This window comes from Eutrema salsugineum, unplaced genomic scaffold, assembly GCF_000478725.1.
Source record: "Eutrema salsugineum unplaced genomic scaffold, Eutsalg1_0 scaffold_6, whole genome shotgun sequence".
NCBI lineage: Eukaryota > Viridiplantae > Streptophyta > Magnoliopsida > Brassicales > Brassicaceae > Eutrema > Eutrema salsugineum.
The window spans coordinates 6,830,291-6,849,363 of record NW_006256547.1 but is presented as its reverse complement, the minus strand read 5'-3'; the positions used below and the strand labels follow the sequence as shown (position 1 = coordinate 6,849,363).

The window sequence follows — 19,073 nt, the reverse complement described above, 5'->3', positions numbered from 1 at the left end:
AATGATTTTCTATATATGATGCGCAAGTGTTAAAATTTAATTATAAGCAACTAAAATGTATCAATATTCCACAACTAACAATTTTTTTTAATGTTTCTTATGATTATTTAACGAAAATTTATTCAATACAATCTATTTGACATACAAAACCTATGTAAGTTGATGACCTATTCCTGGGATTTGCTAGATTTTGAAGAATTAATTATTTAGCAGAATTTAAATTAGGGTTATTTGTCCGTTTTGGTTAAATTATCAAATATGTTATAATACTTGCACGAGGTTGATGATTGTGATTAGAAATGTCATGATATGGAATAATTCCAATCTGAACCTAATAAGATCTTCCAGCAGATTGATCTTAATATTATAAAATGAAAGCTCAACGTTGTAGGTAGTCATGCTAGCCAGCTCATTGTTAATCACAAAATCGAAACAAAAATTAACAAGTTTAACAGGTTTTACGTGCCCTGTTCTAGTTATGACTTATTTTATTCGAAAAAAATCAGAGCATATCTTGGTATATTTGTTTTTTTCAAAACATAAAAAACGTGATCCGGAAGGCCAAACTGATTTAAATGTTATTGGTCCAAACACAAAATATTGATTGTAGTTGACTAGTGTTTGGAATTGAAACGCTTTCGTAACGTGATAAGATCAATGATGCTATTACCAAAGGTGTTTTGTAACAAACTAGAAAGTGATGTTCTCATCTTCACCCCATTTGGATACAGCTTTTTAAGTAAGTAACTTAGGCGTGTGAATGTCAAAAAAGTGTGAGAAAGAGCAAAGGTTTAGGCAAATATGATGTGATACTCTCAACAACTTTGTTTATACCTACTCGCAAAGAGACGCATATATTAATATACACGATATGTCAATAACTTTAAGCTATATTTTTAAACGAAATAATAATATACATAATTATCATTGACATGATGAAAATTTCATAAGCATATCATCAGTTATTTGACTAAATCAATACAAATGTACACTATTTGATGTGGTTATAAAAAGATACACGAACAAACATTTAACTCAGTTATTCAAACTCATTGCCGTATTTATATATTCACGAATGACTTAACGGGCAGTAACATAGTCCTTTTCCAAACAATATAACACTTTAACATTTGTTTAATATATATTGGTAAGTTTATGATCTTTCAACTCAAAGTCAAACTCAAGTGCATTGAAAATGAGTGAACTGACTCGTATATCTAATACATTATTTTGTCTACTAATTTCCATTGGGATCTTAACAAAAATTATTGTGAAATTCATCTAGCATCTCAATAGGATGTGATCGTCTCAGACGTCTGAGCTTCAACATATAGAGTAGAACCGATTTTCGAAAACAATACATGACGATATAATTCACTATTGGATCTTTCTATACATATATCTTGTATAAGATATATGAACAATTGAATGGAGAATAGTACATAATTAGATATAGAACGTGTGTGATATGTGAGAGAAAAGGAACAAACAAAAAAAAAGAGACAGAAAGGCGAAGACTCGACAAATTGGGTTTGATGAAGTGTGATGCCAAACTTGTGTTTGTCCCAAGACAGACAACCCCGAGAACGAGCCTCAATGGCGTGAACCCCTTTTTAGACCTTTACATAATAAATTTGTATATAAGTAAATAGTTTTTTCAACTTGTTTTGGAACTCTCACTTTTGTGTTTCGTGCACTCTCTATCTGACATACACAAATTAAATATATTTTTATGATATAAATATAAATATAGTGATACATAGATAGATATACATATGTATGTGTCTAAGTTCCTTTTGGCTGATATAAAAGAAGAGAACAATAACAAAAAGGAGAACAAAAAGAAAGATAGCACAAAAAACTTCTTATAGCTAAAATCACTTGGAAGAATATGAAGCTAATTGGAGTCATGACTTTCGTGCTTTATGCAATAGGCATTTTATTGTTTCTAACACCAACCTCTTCTCTACAAGTCAACTCTCGCTATTCATCTCCTAGCCAAGGTGATTAAGTTTCTTTTTAGTTTTTATAAACCCCAAAGTTTTGATATTTAGGAAATAGGAATGGTTGGAGCGGATGTGACTCATTGATCCGCTCTATTTTTGAGATGGATAACAATCCGCTTTGCAAAACCATTTTTTTTTGTAATATATTTGTTGTGTTCGCACCAGTGTAAATAATCAGTTTTGTTTCCAAGCCTCATATTCTGCAACCACTATAACCTAAGTCTATAAATTTGTCGAACTATACAATGAGCAAATGAGTATTTTTTTTGTTTCTAGATGAAGTAGTTTTGCTCTTGAAAAAACGGAAACTCTAATCGATTGCATTACTAACTTTAGTTTCAATGATAAACAGGTATAAGCGAAAAGATTGTTATTAAAATGGCGCCACGGAAGCTCATGATCATCTCTAGTGAAGAACATGTAAATGTAAGAAATTGATGTATCTATCTATATATATATATATATATATATATATTTCTCTGTTAAAGTCCAATTTGAATTATATGGAAAGTTTCTAATCAAATATCATCCATTACATCTCTATTTCTTCTGCAAAATAACAGGTGATGACGTCAACAGTTCATGAAGGTTCAGGCGAGCAACTACGAGTCTCTTCTTCAGGTATATCAATCATTTGGTCATACTGATAAGGTTTTCTTTATATATATTTAATCAGACATTTCTTTTTTCCTAAAAAAGAAATCGGTAATTAGCAAAACTCATAAGTCAAATGAATCCCTAAAAATAGCTATAAAGTCAAACATGTGAATCTTTGACCATGTCAGGAGAATAGGTTAAATTATCAATATTTAAACTTTCTTCATCAGAATTTTGTCTTTAGCTGCAGATATATTAAAATTAAAAATTTGCAGGAGCATCTTCATAAATAAAATATAAAAGAAAAACGCAAAGATTCGACATTTCTTTGAGATATTCCAACTAATTTTTTTTATCAATAATCTCGTATATTTTGTTCTCAGTAAAATTTAAGAGTGAAGAGAAGAAACTAAGTGAAAAAGAAGAGGAGAATGCTCTATCGAAATACCTATCCATGGATTATCCAAAGTTTAGAAGAAGAAGGCCAGTTCACAACAAGTCTCTACCACTAAGTCCATGAAACATGAATTTTTCATTTGAATACAAGTATTTAATTTTAGCTAGGTTAATTAGTGAATTAAGATTAAGTTAGGATGGTTAAGTGGTTGGTATAACGTAGTTAGTTTCTTTGGGAACATCGAGGAACAAGTTTTGGCGATATGTATGTAATTAACGGAATATGTTCGTGTTCATTTTATTTTCATATATAAAAATATTTATAATTAATGATAATGGCCGACAAAAATTGAGCAAAACCCTAAAACTCTGGTTTGGGGTTTAGCTTATTTGCTCTTCGTTTCATGCACTGTAACATGGTGGCTGATTTACACTTACCAAAAACAAAAACATGGTGGCTGATTCGCTTGATCAATAAGAAATCATTTTGTATTAAAAATATCATGACATAAAAGCTATATCACAATTTACACACACATATATATATATATATTATGCTTTTTTTGGGGTCAATTATTATATGTTTTCTTAATCTAAAAAATGACAAGCGCAATTTGATTTGTGTTGGTGTCTACATTTTAATATATTTGTTAATTTTAATTGAGTTAATTATGATTTTGACAAAGAAAAAAACGGATTTCATCATGCTTAAATTACTAATAAATCCACTTACAATCCTATGAGCATGTGATAATCCTAGTCCATAGCCAAACCCCAATACACATATAGAATAATAACCAGAAGTTTTGTTTTTATAGTTATTATGATAAGGATAACTACTTATTTTTTTTAAAAAAATTCCAAAACTAAACACACATTAACAAATCCCATTTGAAGAAACTCACGATGTATTGGTTTTGGGCCAGCCGAGTTGAAAATTTGGTGGACGCTTATATCAACCGGTTTACTCACCACATGATTAGTCGTGCCTTGACCCAGATTTTTCTGGTTAAGGAAGAGCAAAACTACCCAAAAAAAAGCTATATCATTCAGCATTTACCAATTTTACAAAACTATATGCACATTTTTATCAGCCTTTCTATTTTCTAATTTATAATTTGAAAGAGAAATAATACAATTTTTTTCATAACAACTAAAAAAAAATCATTCATTTCTTCTTGGAATATTATATATGTGATAATGAAATTTGTTGTGTGACTTATGTTTAAAGGTGAAAATGATCTTTTAAGGAAGTTAGAAAATTTCCATGGACATTTGACCAAACCGGTCAACAGCAAACACACATACAAATAAGAAAACAGACAATTTCTATCTATGTTAGTTTTTTTTTTCTGTTTTCAGGTGTTTCGTTAAATTACAAGCAACAAAACCTAAACTTATCTTGTGCAACAAGTCATCATTGGACTCTTTTTGATCAATTATTCATTAACCTCCTTTTTTAATTGACTTAACCCCTTTCTCTCTTTCCCTTTCTCATTTTTTGGAACAATAACACGATCGATATAATAATGGCGAAAGAAAAAGAAGAACAAAAAAAAGAAAAACCTTCATCATCATTGTCATTTTTAAAGGAAATCTCATTTCCATTCAACACCACTTTCTTGATAGTAAACGCGATATTCCTCGTCACGTCCGCTTTCTGGTTCGTCACCGTCTCGACATTACATTACAAAACCGATGAATGTAACCGGTTCTTGACAACTCCCGGAATCTTCGTGAGCTTCGCATTGCTCGCCATGACTCTCACCGGATTCTACGCCGCTTACTACAAATCCGATTGTCTCTTCAGAATCCACTTCTTCATCTTCTTCTTGTGGATGTTCGTGGTCGTTGCTAAAGCCGTTTTCGTTTACTGTCTCCATCACGAGACCAATCCTAGGTTGTTCCCTGGGACCAAGATCCATGAGTTTAGGTTCGAGGATTACTCTGGATGGGTTCGTAGATTGGTCATCAAAGAAGATGAATGGTATCGTACTAGGAGATGTCTTGTTAAAGATAATGTTTGTAACACCCTTTTCTCTAACCAAAACATGCCCGCTTCTGAGTTTTATCAGATGAATCTAACTCCTTTACAGGTACGTATACGTAAGATATGCTCAAGTTTAAATTTTTCTAATGAATGATTATTCTAATTAATATTGTGTTCTTGTTATAACGTACAGTCGGGTTGCTGCAAGCCACCACTTTCATGTGGATTCAAATATGAGAAACCAAATCTTTGGAAGGTTTCAAGATATTATAACAACTTAGAAGAAGATTGCAAGACATGGAACAATTCGGCAAACACATTATGCTTCGATTGTTATTCATGTAAAGCTGTGATTATTGCTGATTTACATAATAATTCGTTTTCCCTTACAATTAATATCCTTCATATCATCTTTAGTCTTTCCATTGGCATTGTCGGTTGGTTTGCTTGGTTAAGGAGCCTTCGAGCAACTCAGAACTAGATTTTGTAACATATATATAAACACATCTTACTTTTGTTTTGTTTCACTTCTTAAAAATTGTGTAGTGAATCAATTCCAAACCTTTGTACGTGAAAATAGACTGTTGTAGTTTTCATATTTTCAATAATTTTTCTAAATTTCCATCAAAGTAAAATTTCTTTTGCCAAGAAATTGAAATAAAATTAAAAAATTGGTCTATAAAATAATTTTTTTCTTCTGATAATTAATTGCGCAATATTATATAGTTTTCGAACCGAAATCATGCTTGAGAAACCAGTCTTAAAACCAAATCAAATGATTTGTTAAGGCTCCGAAGAATGGTTTAATATGTTAAATGTGAAATTATTGTTATGGATTTTGACTCAAACCATGGTTTAGAGATGTTAACCACATAACGGAGTCACTATAGATTGGATTCTCCGGTTATCTCTGACTTTACAAATTCGTCTGCGATTTGCTTTGCCCAAGTTTCTGGGTTTTACTGATCTTCGTCTTCCCGGTGAGTTTTCTTCATCAATCTCCAATCGTGTTCGATTGTGTTGAATCTCACTGATTTGCTTATAGTAGCATCTTTGGCTGTAGTTTTCGTAATTTCTCCAGGTTTTTTTTCTTCCTCGCCGTGTTCTTCTTGTAAAGTCCTTTTCTTTCTCCCGATTTTGATTTCCTATTTCCATTCATCGATCTTTTCAAATAAAATGGAGTGAGGTTTCCGAATTTCTGGAATCCAAACCCTTCTTTTTAATTGGATTACAATCTCCACTTAAGAGTTGGGGACAAAGGATTGCAAAACCCTAATTTTGTGTTTAATCAATTATTGACCTGCAGTGATCTTCCTTATTCTCTGTCAACTTCTTCATAAAGTATGAGCATGACTCTCTTTCTGAATCAATTTGATTTCCGTTTGCTTCCAGATTTGAAGGGTTTTTAAAGAAGAATTTTTTTGTCGAAGACTCTGCCTCTAACATGGTAAGTTAATTTACATTGATGCAAAGTATCATTGTTATTATGATTTGAGTGGATTCAGTGTTTGATTTTCTCTGTTTATTTTCACAGTCAGGAAGAAAGGAAACGGTGTTAGATTTGGCCAAGTTTGTGGATAAGGGTGTGCAAGTTAAGCTGACCGGTGGTAGACAAGGTTAAAAAATGACTTTTTTTAATTTTTATGATGATGTGAAGTTGATTTCAATCTTGCATTGAGATTTGCTGGTTGTTCTCTTTTTTCAGTCACTGGAACTCTCAAGGGCTACGATCAATTGCTTAACCTTGTTCTTGATGAAGCAGTAGAGTCTGTTCGAGGTATCTCTCTTAGTGTGTATTTTTGAATTGCTTTACGCAGTTGTATTTGTATCTACTACATAGTTATTGTTAGGCCCTATCTTATATTTCTTTTCATATGATTATTGCACAAAATGAGATGAGTAGTTTAAGTCATGTAGATCTATGTTCAACCACAATTCTCTAGTGGAATCCGCCATAAATAGGAGACTCTCTGTATCTGATTTGATTCTTCACTCTGCTACATTCATTTTTTATGTGTATCTATGTTATAGAAATTTGATTAGATATGTGACAAGAGAGGTTTTTTGATCTCTTAATCATGATTTCTCTTGCCGTGATATAATTGGGACAGTATCACTCTCTTATCCATTTTGAAACCAGAAGCTGTGTTCCCTTCCCTTGTGATTTCCATGCTATGTACAGTAGTATTATGACCCTTGTCTGTATCTCATTCGATTCACCTTACTCTGCTACATAAAAAATCTTGATTAGATATTTTATTGCTCATTCGTGATTGCTATGTTATAAGTGGGCATCACCTCTTTTCTGATTTGAAACTAGAGCTGTGTTGTCTTGTTGATTTCCATGAACTATAATTATTCAGCATTATGACTCTTTTCTGATGTTTGACCAGATCACGATGATCCTTTGAAGACTACTGACCAGACAAGACGACTTGGTCTAATTGTATGACTCCTTTACTCTTCTTTTTCACCGCATTGTTTTCTTCTGGTTACATTTTGGCATCTTCTTACTCGTAATGAAGCTTTATAGTTAAACTCTTAGATTCTGAACCACTATGCATGCTCTCTGGTTTAGGTTTGCCGTGGAACAGCGGTGATGCTCGTCTCACCAACTGATGGCACTGAAGAAATCGCTAACCCTTTCGGTCAACCAGAAGCTGTCTAAAGAGATTTTCTCCAAAAGATTATGTCTCTCTCTATTAGTTTAACTTGGGAGTTTTAGAGAGTATTATGTGTCTGAGTATCTACTATGAATATGATGTTGGAAACATTGTTTTAATATATACTTATTTGGGACATCATAGGCTATTCTTGTTTCTTTGTTATCTTTAAGTAATCAGTTTTTTACCAAACTTGAATCTAGTTGCTCCCAAATTTGATATTTTTCACTACTTAAACACTTACCAATATCAAATGTGACGTTATGTTGGACAAGAACAAGAGTTTTGTAGTGTGATTTGAGCTGTTTTTGGAGTTTGTCGTGGGCGAGATGAAGTCTGTAACGACAAAGCTCGAACTCCTTAGACCAGTCCTCACGTTGCGGTGTAGTTACAGCTCCGCCGATCAAACTCTTCTTCTTAATGAATTCACCAGATTCTGTTACCAGAGAGACCTTCATAGAGCTCTGAAAGCAATGGATTCGTTGCAAAGTCATGGTCTTTGGGCAGACTCTGCGACTTACTCTGAGCTCATCAAGTGTTGTATGTCTCATAGAGCTGTTCATGAAGGTAATCTAATTTGTCGTCATTTGTACTTCAATGGGCATCAACCAATGCTCTTTCTGGTTAATGTTCTGATCAATATGTATGTAAAGTTCAATCTTGTGAATGACGCTCACCAGTTGTTCGACAAAATGCCTCAAAGGAATGTTGTTTCTTGGACTACCATGATCTCTGCATATTCTAAGTGTAAACTTCACCAAAAGGCTTTGGAGCTTTTGGTTTTGATGTTGAAAGAAGGTGTGAGGCCTAATGTGTATACTTACTCCTCTGTGTTGAGATCCTGCAACGGGATGTCTGATGTTAGAATGGTTCATTGTGGGATTATCAAGGAAGGTTTGGAGTCTGACGTTTTCGTCAGGAGTGCTTTGATTGATGTGTTTGCTAAACTAGGTGAGCCGGAGGATGCTCTTTTGGTTTTCGATGAAATGGTCACTGGTGATGCCATCGTTTGGAACTCGATCATTGGTGGCTTTGCTCAGAATAGTAAAAGTGACGAAGCTTTGAAACTTTTTAAGCGGATGAAGAGAGCTGGTTTCATTGCGGAGCAGGCTACGTTGACTAGCGTATTGAGGGCGTGTACTGGTCTGGCTCTGTTGGAGCTTGGGATGCAAGCCCACGTTCATATCTTGAAATATGACCAAGACTTGATACTCAACAACGCACTCGTGGACATGTACTGCAAGTGTGGGAGCTTGGAGGATGCTCGTCGTGTGTTCAGACAGATGAAGGAGAGAGATGTGATTACATGGAGTACTATGATTTCAGGGTTGGCACAGAATGGTTATAGCCAGGAAGCACTGAAGTTGTTTGAGTCCATGAAATCTTGTGGGACGAAACCAAACTACATTACGATTGTTGGAGTTCTGTTTGCTTGCAGCCACGCAGGGCTCTTGGAAGATGGTTGGTACTACTTCAGATCAATGAAGAAACTTTATGGAATTGATCCGGTAAGGGAACACTATGGTTGCATGATTGATCTTCTAGGAAAAGCTGGAAAGCTCGACGATGCAGTCAAGCTTTTAAATGAAATGGAGTGTGAGCCAGATGCTGTGACATGGAGAACGCTGCTTGGTGCTTGTAGAGTCCAGGGAAACATGATGCTAGCCGAATATGCAGCTAAAAAGGTCATTGAACTCGATCCCGGGGATGCAGGAACTTACACACTGTTGTCTAACATATATGCAAAGTCTCAGAAATGGGACAGTGTTGAAGAAATTCGGACACGCATGAAAGACAGAGGAATCAAGAAAGAACCTGGATGTAGCTGGATTGAAGTTAACAAAAAGATTCATGCTTTTATCATTGGAGACGAATCTCACCCAGAGATAGTTGAAGTCAACAAGAAACTGAATCAGTTGATCCATAGAATGATTAGCATTGGTTATGTTCCTGAAACAAACTTTGTGCTACAAGATCTTGAAGGAGAACAGATGGAAGATTCTCTTAGACATCACAGCGAGAAGCTGGCTTTGGCCTTTGGCTTGATAACGTTACCTTTCGGGAAGGTCATTAGGATCAGAAAGAATCTGAGAATATGTGGAGACTGTCATGTGTTTTTCAAGCTCGCCTCGAAGCTTGAGAACCGTAATATAGTTATAAGAGATCCAATACGTTACCATCATTTCGAGGATGGAAAATGCTCGTGTGGAGACTACTGGTAACAATCAGATGGCCTTAGATGGTGCAACAAACTATGTTTAGAAGATTGGTTGTCGATGAGTTTTCTTCATCCATTTGTTGATATGCGAGTCTTGTTCGCTTGTGAAGCTCCTTACTTTTTGCTTATAGTTTTCCGGAATTTCTTCATCGATTTGTCTAGAAAAATAGAGTGAACTTGTCAAATTTTTGGAATGGATCTTGTAACATTTGCAAACAGCTAAGAGAGGATGGTGTTTTAAGTATTGAACTGCAGTGATCTTTCATTTTTTCTTTCAAGTTCTTCGTAAAGCATAAGCATTACTCTCTCCTGAATCAATTGATTTCTGTTTCTTGCAGATTTTTAGGTTTTCTTGGGGGAGTTTCTGTTGAAGACTCTGTTTCTAACATGGTAGTGTCATTGTTATTATGATTTAGTCAATTCTTGGTTAGATAAAAACCGGCTCAGTTTCAGAGTTGGATTTTGTCTGTTTGCTATTCACATGTCAAGAAGGAAGCAAATGGTGTTAGATTTTGCTAAGTTTGTGGTTAAGGTAAAAGGAGTTCTTACGATTTTGCGATGATTTGTACTGTATAATAAACTACTTGATCCTGTTCTTGATGAATCAGTAAATTGTGTGAGAATATTTGATTTGGTAATGAAATTGACAATGTGTTTTATATTGATACACCAAAACTGAACCTTTCTATAACTTTTGATAAAATCAGAGTACCTAAAGATCATAGTAATACTATTTTTATGATTCTTTGTTTTCAGAAATATTTCCCATGAAAAATTAGAGTCGAGTTAATGGGAAGACACTACTGCACATGGCTTTGGATCATGTACTATAATTTATGCTTAATCTCTCTTTATTATTATTTGTTTTCCTAAAATAAAAATCATTAAAATAGACAAAAGTGTCCAAAGCTGAATTTTGCATTATGGAGACAAGATCTTTATGTCCAAAGTGGTTTAATCTCATTATTTATTATGATTCAGTATTAGTATTTTCATGTGGACTGAAAAGTGCCATTGTAGTCGCTTTATTCATTTGAGACCTAATGGACCTCATAATTAAAATTGGTATTTTTTTATTGAAGACTTATTCAACTGAACATCACTTTTTTTTGTTCATTGTTAATTCTTCAGTTATCTTTTATATTATCTTGCTATTTTAACAAAACCCAATTTTTCCAACTAATTATATATTTTAGTTATTTCATACTTTGGTCAAGTATTTGTTAAATGGAAAGATTAAAATATTTAAATCATAAATCTTTTTGATGATTTCAAAAGCCTTATGGCAATATTCTAATGTCATGTGAAATGTTATCATCTGTAAATATGATCTTGATTTTTAATTACTTATCAGTTGCAACTATAGCCATTTTACTTCATTGTTATTTTGGGTATGAGGCCCAATTTCGTTCATGTCACCACTAAATCCTTTTCAAACCACATCGGCATTCCCACATCGGACGGTCAAAAGTCCATAAGAATCTAAAATCGAACGGCTCTTTTTGCCTGTTCTAGACTCTTCTAAAGACGGGGACGATGATGAATGTTTCCTATTTTACTATGTCCCTGTCCATTTTTTTTGTTTTGTCAATTTCCTTGTCCATTTTACTCAGTTATTTTTCGTTTTTTTTGGTTGTATCTTTCGTTTTATTTAACTCATATTTTTCTTCTTTTTTTTTTGCTTTGCAAAACAATTTGTTCAGGAGAAATATATCATATCATTTTTGCAAAAATTATTTCATAATTATATAATTTCATTTTCTTAACTCTTCGTTGGTGATATCGCACGTCTTTCCGTAGTGATTACTGATTAGCAAGGAACATAGGCAATAAATTAAGTTATTTAGCATTATTTTGTAATCTTGAAGTGTGGTGTAATCATATTCCAATTTTTTAATATTTATTTTCTAAACTACAGAACAAAGATTCTAATTTTCTTAGAAAAACTTTTGTACAAATAAAAATGACGTTTTTATCATTCGTCATATCATGATACAACAATCTAACAGCTAATAAATAAAATAAATTCATACTTGTCCATATTTCAATTTAAATCCTATTATGGATTTAAGAAGAAAAAATGGAAAAAACGAAAAAGAAAATGAGGTACAAGAATTTAAAGGACCTGTTAAAGCCTAAAAGAAGGAAATATGAACTGGTAAATATGAGAGCAGAACTACAAATTTCTTTTGAAAAAAGTACCAAAGAAAGAAATTAAGATATTTTCAGATTTGGCAAAGAAAATTATATTGATAAGTAACATATGTATATGTCAGAATAATAATTGAAAAAAAAAAGTAAAAACTACGGCAACACCAAATCATAATCCAGTGGAATAAACAACATAACGAAAGAAAACAAAATTTAACTTGTAATAATTAATGAGGAATTAAAATAATAATACGATGACGTGTCATTAAGATAGATTTATGATCTATCCAATAAATAGGTTGCTGAAAATAGTTACTCAAACCATGGTTAGAGATTTAACCATAGTCCTTACGAGATCAGAGTTAAAAAGCGTTCTTCAGAGAGGTGAAACCAAGGAAGGAGACAGCGAAACACATACACAGAGAGAGAGAGGCGGCTAGGGATCAGTGTTTCTCACTGACTTTGATTCTTTCTTTCTTTTTTTCCCTCGATTCCTTGCCTCCATTGAAGCCTGTTCGAAGATTCTTCCTCCTCCTCCATGTGCGTGTGTTTTTCGGAGACGATGATGCTTTTGAATTGACAAATTCCTCCTTTTTTTGCGACTGTTTCGCCTCAAGTTCCTCGGGTTTTGATTTCCCGCTCTGTTCTTCAGATCTTGGTTTCTCGGTGAGTTTTCTTCATCCTTATGTTTGATTATCGTCGTGTTCGATTCTGAAGCTCACTGATTTGTTTAAAGTTAAAAAAGTTTTGGACTTTCTGCAATTTCATTCTCCTGATTTCTGTTTCTAGCAAAGACGGAATGAAAAGTTCCAATCTTTGGAATCGATTTGTGCAAGCGAATATGTAAAATTTCTCGGATCAGGATCTATTCAATCGATTAGTGCGATGTATGTGTTTAGAAATGATCAAATTTATAGCATTTTTGGAATCTCTCTTAAAGTCTAGAGACTGAGATCGCTTTTGATAGATCTACTTGATTTGTGATATCCTTTTGATGTGCTCTTTTTGCAGATTTCTTCTCCTGATCGATCAAAACATGGCTTACCTGATGTAGCAATTGGATCAAACCCTTTCTCAAAGCTCTGAGTTTTTAGTGAAATCTGTCTCCTCTGCATATAGTAGATTCGGGTTCTCTACGTTTCATGGTCGGTCTAGGTATTATCTGCCTCTGCTTTGTCAGGCTCGTGTTGGTTTCAGACAAAGGCACTGGTCTTGAAGGGAACGGGAACGGTCTCTCCTCGGCAGCTGCTTCTGCTGTTTCCTTGGTTTCACCTTCCGTTTCATGTCTCGGAACCTAGACAGTCCTGTTCAGACACAGATGGCAGTAGCGGTATTCAAGACACCCCTTACTGGGGCTAATAAGATGGAAGGGAAGCAGCATAAACATCACCAGCAGCTACAGAGACAATCCTCTGGACGAAGGGTTTTTGTGCAAACTGAAACTGGTTGTGTTTTGGGAATGGAGCTTGATCGTAGTGACAATGTTCATACAGTGAAGAGAAGGCTTCAGATTGCTCTTAATTTCCCCACTGAGGAAAGCTCCTTGACCTATGGGGATATGGTGTTGACGAACGACCTGAGTGCTGTGAGGAACGATTCTCCGCTTCTCCTGAAACGTAACTTCATGCACAGAAGCTCGTCTACTCCTTGTCTTTCACCTACTGGGAGGGATCTGCAGCAGAAAGATCGAAGTGGTCCTATTGAGATACTAGGCCAATCAGAGTGTTTTTCGATTGTAAAACAAATGGTGAAGGACATTGTGAAGGCGATGAAGGTGGGCGTTGAACCACTCGCTGTTCATAGCGGGCTTGGAGGTGCATACTATTTTAGGAACAAAAAGGGTCAGAGCGTTGCGATTGTGAAGCCGACGGATGAAGAGCCATTTGCACCTAACAATCCGAAAGGCTTTGTTGGGAAAGCACTTGGCCAACCTGGCTTGAAGTCTTCTGTAAGGGTTGGAGAAACCGGTTTTAGGGAAGTTGCTGCTTATCTTCTTGATTATGACCGCTTTGCGAATGTGCCTCCCACTGCTCTTGTGAAGATTACTCATTCTGTATTCAATGTCAACGATGGTGTGAAAGGGAACAAGCCTCGGGAGAAGAAGCTTGTTAGCAAGATTGCTTCTTTCCAGAAGTTTGTGGCTCATGATTTCGATGCCAGCGATCATGGCACTTCAAGCTTCCCTGTGGCTTCTGTGCACCGCATTGGTATATTGGACATAAGGATCTTCAACACAGACCGTCATGGTGGGAACCTTTTGGTGAAAAAGCTAGATGGAGCCGGGACTTTTGGTCAAGTTGAGCTTATTCCAATAGACCATGGTCTGTGCTTGCCAGAAACCTTGGAGGATCCTTATTTCGAGTGGATTCATTGGCCTCAGGCATCATTGCCTTTCTCTGATGAAGAGCTTGACTACATTCAAAAGCTTGATCCATTGAAGGACTGTGACATGCTTCGAAGAGAACTTCCAATGATTCGAGAAGCTTGTCTACGGGTTCTTGTTCTCTGTACTATTTTCCTAAAAGAAGCTGCTGGTTATGGGATGTGTCTTGCCGAGATTGGTGAGATGATGACTCGGGAATTTCGACCAGGAGAAGAGGAGCCAAGTGAACTCGAGGTTGTGTGTATAGAAGCCAAGAGATCAATCACTGAGCGAGATGTGTTCTCTCCAAGGTCAGATTTAGTAGGAGAAGCAGAGTTTCAGTTTGATCTAGACTGTGATGAGCTAGAATCAGTTTATGGCTCCAAGATACAACTAACCGATGACTACTTCACGAAAAACCCTTTTTCAAACGGACGGTCTTCACTCGGAAAGCTGGAAGAAAGCATCAAGGAAGAAGAAGAAGATGAAGAAGAGGAGGACAATACTGAAAATGCTGTCCCCATGATCACCATGAAAGACAGCTTTTTTAGTTCTGCTGCTTTTCTTGGCAAATCTACATCTCTTTCACAGCTCTCTACTTCCATGAAGAACACACATCTTAGCGACACGGGACGAAAAGCCCCAAAACCTTTAACTAGAGGCAAATCTGAAAACACATCGTCTGGTCACAAAAGCGCAAACGAACAGCTTCCAGTGAGTGCAAGCTTTGTGAAAGTAGCAGACATGAAAGAAGACGAGTGGGTTCTGTTCTTGGAGAGGTTCCAAGAGTTGCTTGGACCGGCTTTCGCAAAACGCAAGACCGCAACGTTGAGTAAGAGACAGAGACTTGGCACTTCATGCCAGTTTTGAGAACCGTATAGTAAAAGTAAAACTCAAGAGAGAAAGTTAAAAGAGAGACAGAATCTACAGTTTGGAGTGAGACACTGAAGGCTTCTATGGTATTTAAAAAAAATAGTTTACGTTTGGAAGGTTTGGCTTATGACAAGCGACGAGGTGAAAAAGGGGTTTGTTTGTTTTCTTTTTTTCTTACTGTTTTGTATATATCTGTCTTTACCTTTTCCTTCCTTGTGATCTTCTTTGTTTTCTTTTCTTTTTTGCCCCTTTATCACCCACCTTTTCTAGTTTTTTTCCTTTGGTATGTCCTTGTGGCTTGGCCTTGTCTCATAAATAATATTAGTCTTCTTTCGAGTTTTAGTGTGATCGTTACTATAATGAACCTATTGTCTATCTCGTGATCTGATGTATGGTTCATCAACTACAACACACAGCTCGGTCTATGGACCAGGCAATGACATTAATTAAAAACCGAACTTTTTAATAGAGAAACAAGAACGGTTAGCATAAATATAGCAGTAGCCAGTAGCCAAACAATAGCTAGATCGTTTCACATTTGTATGACCCATTTCTTCTTTTTCTTTCAATATAAAAATAGCTAAACCCGACTTTTTTTTTTTATGTTTGTGTTAACTAGTTATGATGATTGGAACTTATAACTTAAAAATGCAAAACATTGTAAATGGTGTTTAATGTTATACTGCCACAAATCAAATTTCAACCATCCATAGCTTAAGTTTGAGCCCAATCTATCATAGGTTTGATGAGTGTTAGAAAGAGACGAGAGAAAGTGGTAAAGCGTAAGCGTGATGGTCCCTACGTAAGAGGATAGTTTGGTACGAAGACAGCTGCTAAGAAAGTGAAATGGTCATCATCATCAACCCATTTGTTCCATTATCCATTTATCCCATCAGGTTATGTCCAAAGTTCGAAGAATCATACCAAGTTTTGACGCAACAAAACGATGAAATAGAAAATGTGGGACCGATTTGTGGGTAGGGTATATCATTTTTATATCCGTCCTTTCGACAAGACAACATCAATTTTAACGTAATATCCTTCCCTTCTTTTTTTTTTTTTTTTCCCTGCGTGGTACGTACTTCTATATGTACTATCAAAAGGATCTACACTATTTACATGTTCATAAAGTTATGTTCTATCTATGATCTTTTCCATATTCAAAATAAGTCATTGATAAATACTTTAATTGATGATTCTATATATATTATGTTATATAACCTATAAGTAATTAATTTTCAAACATGATATCGTACTCGTATTCAAATTACAAGGAAAAAAACAAACTAAGTCTACATAGTAATAAAGAGAATGGGCATTCGATAATCTTCGATTTACCTTTGTAGTTTACTGCTCATCTTATTTTTATAAATGTTCACATTCATATTACCTTTCTAAACCATGTATTTCTTTTTGGCAATTTATGTAGAGTTTTAACATTTGACTAAAAGCTTTGAATGTTTTGGCTGTTCCTTTCTCATCATTACTTCTCTCTTTTCTTTTAAAAGACTTTATATCTTCCTATTTAATATTAACAAGTATTATATACTATATATTACAAGAGGAGATTCGACTTGTTCCAATTGATGGTACATTTCTTAGAAAATATATATTCACTATACTATATGCTCTGAGCGTGTTAAAAATCAAAAGTATATCTCATTAAAAATAACCAAATTTAATAATAATATTCGCTTTGTAAAATTCGTGATTATCATATAGAAAGTAGCTTGACTATATATTTTTGACGTTTTCTTGTTTTGCTATTTATCCGTCACATACAATTTTTTCATGATCGAAAATTTTAGATTTTTATAGTTCCCTAACATTTGCATGTAAACAAAACTCTTGACTGTTTTGTACCGACTCTTCACACATAAAGCTTATCGAAACTGTTTTAAATGAGTAAGGCTAACGTTTGTCCTACCAATACAATAAGAAAATGAACATAAAATATTTTGATGCTTTATTTTTGGCTTTGGATATGATTTATCGGCAACTTGGTCTGCGTTTGGTGTGTGATTTGACATGAACGTGATAAATAAATAATTTCACTAAGCAGACAAATTAATGATAACTCAGTGACCATGCATTTGTTTGTGTATTCCTCACAAAACATCCATAAAGTATTTAGCCCAGATTTTTCTATACAGTTGATATTAGTAGACTAAAGAATCTAAATTATATATGATCTTGGCAGTAAAGAAAGTAACTATATATATATTTAGACATATATTCGTAAGTTCACTGCAGGAAAGCAAAAGTATAGAAATTATGCTTTTGTTTTATGGATTGAAATAGTAAAAAAAAACATAAAATGAAAGATATTTACCAGAAATATAATCTATAAAAGATATATGTTTGTAAAATAAGATCACTTAAAGAGATGTAAAATATAAGATATATGTTATATGGATTACTGATTTAGGCAAAGAAGCATGCAAGAGTGGTCAATAATCAAATCCAAATGAAGCTAGTCCGAAAATTGGACTGATAAAATAAAAAATATTAAAATAATTTCGTATAGTAAATGATATTCAAATCCACTTTAAACACTTGATTTAATTCAAACTTGGGAAATAAGAAAGAATTCCACTGCGACACGGTCGAGGAGGAGAATAAGAAAAGATGTGATAGAGACTAGAGAGTAGAATTAGGGTTTAGGGGTTGATAAAGGATGAGGGTTTGGGAGCGAGATTTTGAGAGCATCACCTTGTCATCATTCTTGGAAATTGCAACAATCATGAGGAGCGTCGAATCAAGAAGAGTTTCTTCAAACCAAGTCGACGTAATCTTGTTCAATTCAAAGGAGAACATCTTGTACATCTTTAACAATCCTCCTCCTGTATTGTGGTTACTGATCCTCCAAACGTGTTGCATGCCATCTCCATTTGTCACAGAAATCCATACAAGACCACGTTCATCATCAATGCTGTCCATCTCCATATTAATAGACGATGATGATGATGATGAAGATGATGGATCAATGATCGGGTTTGGAACGACTTGAAACATCTCCATGTGAAGATCAAAAGCAACCAACTTAGTATGCTCTTGGCTGAACCGATAAAGCCATCCGTTTGAAAATGTTGGTGACACCTTGTGGTCTGTCGGATGATCAGGTGGAATCACCAGCCTCCATTGCTTGACACCGAAATCGAAAACCTCGCATGATGAGGTGTTTTTGTCGAAAAATGTTGTGCATGAGCCATACTATTTTGTAGGTTCCTGTGACGTTGTCTTTTCCAAATCATGGACAAGGTATATATAACTTTGCCTTGATGTGTAAATGCTCCAGCTGAATCTTGGCAAGAGGAAGCGTCTGAGACCATCTCGTGGCTGGATTTATCACTCTAATTGGCTCTTTCAACTCCGTACCGCCATGGAAGCAGACAAGACCATCAAGACTTGTGCAAACCATCACTGTCTCATCTTCTGGTTTATCATAAATATGATACTCTTCTTCTTCTTTCACTAGCCAAGCCGAAGACCACTCCAACCTCATCGTCTTTAGAGCAAAGTTTGACATAAACCAGTCTCTATCTTCATATAGACAGAGAAATTTGGGTTCCTGGCTTTTCTGATGCAACATGTATCTATCCTTGAAATACTTGGACGTTATCATGCGTCTCCATTGTTTAGACACGGTTTGGAATCTAAATAGGGATTTCACAGGAAGCCTCACAAGAATCTCTTCTAACGCGTCGTCGTTGGGTATTATCTCAATGATCACCTCTCTTCGTCTTCTTCTTCTTTTGCTTACTCGGTCTTTTTCGTAGCTCAAAGTTGATGATTTATCATCATCGTCTTTTATCCT

The 19,073-nt window shown here is 35.0% G+C and overlaps 6 protein-coding genes across 7 annotated transcripts; 5 read left to right on the top strand and 1 right to left on the bottom strand.

The window, feature by feature from the left end:
* Positions 1–1,891: 1,891 nt before the first annotated feature.
* On the top strand, positions 1,892–3,123 carry LOC18013127 (probable root meristem growth factor 8). Its single transcript, XM_006395607.2, has 4 exons — positions 1,892–2,003; positions 2,359–2,426; positions 2,570–2,627; positions 2,987–3,123. The coding sequence occupies exons 1-4, from the start codon at positions 1,892–1,894 to the stop codon at positions 3,121–3,123; spliced, it is 375 nt and encodes a 124-aa protein (XP_006395669.2).
* Positions 3,124–4,528: 1,405 nt separating this feature from the next.
* On the top strand, positions 4,529–5,470 carry LOC18013114 (tetraspanin-13). The gene is made up of 2 exons (XM_006395606.1): positions 4,529–5,095; positions 5,183–5,470. Exons 1-2 carry the CDS (start codon positions 4,529–4,531, stop codon positions 5,468–5,470), a joined length of 855 nt encoding a protein of 284 aa, XP_006395668.1.
* A 391-nt stretch (positions 5,471–5,861) lies between these two features.
* On the top strand, positions 5,862–7,824 carry LOC18013113 (sm-like protein LSM7). 2 transcript variants are annotated; one of them, XM_006395605.2, is made up of 6 exons: positions 5,862–5,969; positions 6,382–6,436; positions 6,524–6,605; positions 6,695–6,766; positions 7,383–7,435; positions 7,568–7,824. In XM_006395605.2, exons 2-6 carry the CDS (start codon positions 6,434–6,436, stop codon positions 7,655–7,657), a joined length of 300 nt encoding a protein of 99 aa, XP_006395667.1. In that variant the 5' UTR covers positions 5,862–5,969; positions 6,382–6,433; the 3' UTR covers positions 7,658–7,824. The 2 variants fall into 2 exon arrangements, with proteins under 2 accessions (XP_006395667.1, XP_024007357.1); XM_024151589.1 differs by lacking the exon at positions 5,862–5,969 and adding an exon at positions 6,049–6,070.
* A 156-nt stretch (positions 7,825–7,980) lies between these two features.
* On the top strand, positions 7,981–10,046 carry LOC18013112 (pentatricopeptide repeat-containing protein At2g03880, mitochondrial). The gene has a single exon (XM_006395604.2). It carries the CDS (start codon positions 7,982–7,984, stop codon positions 9,872–9,874), a length of 1,893 nt encoding a protein of 630 aa, XP_006395666.1. The 5' UTR covers position 7,981; the 3' UTR covers positions 9,875–10,046.
* Positions 10,047–12,360: 2,314 nt separating this feature from the next.
* LOC18013090 (phosphatidylinositol 4-kinase gamma 7) lies at positions 12,361–15,598 on the top strand. The gene is made up of 2 exons (XM_006395603.2): positions 12,361–12,687; positions 13,033–15,598. Exon 2 carries the CDS (start codon positions 13,304–13,306, stop codon positions 15,251–15,253), a length of 1,950 nt encoding a protein of 649 aa, XP_006395665.1. The 5' UTR covers positions 12,361–12,687; positions 13,033–13,303; the 3' UTR covers positions 15,254–15,598.
* A 2,298-nt stretch (positions 15,599–17,896) lies between these two features.
* LOC112083393 (F-box/LRR-repeat/kelch-repeat protein At1g09650-like) lies at positions 17,897–18,761 on the bottom strand. The gene is made up of 2 exons (XM_024151116.1): positions 18,534–18,761; positions 17,897–18,421 (listed from the first exon to the last, which is right to left on the bottom strand). The coding sequence occupies exons 1-2, from the start codon at positions 18,759–18,761 to the stop codon at positions 17,897–17,899; spliced, it is 753 nt and encodes a 250-aa protein (XP_024006884.1).
* Between the last annotated feature and the right edge of the window lie 312 nt (positions 18,762–19,073).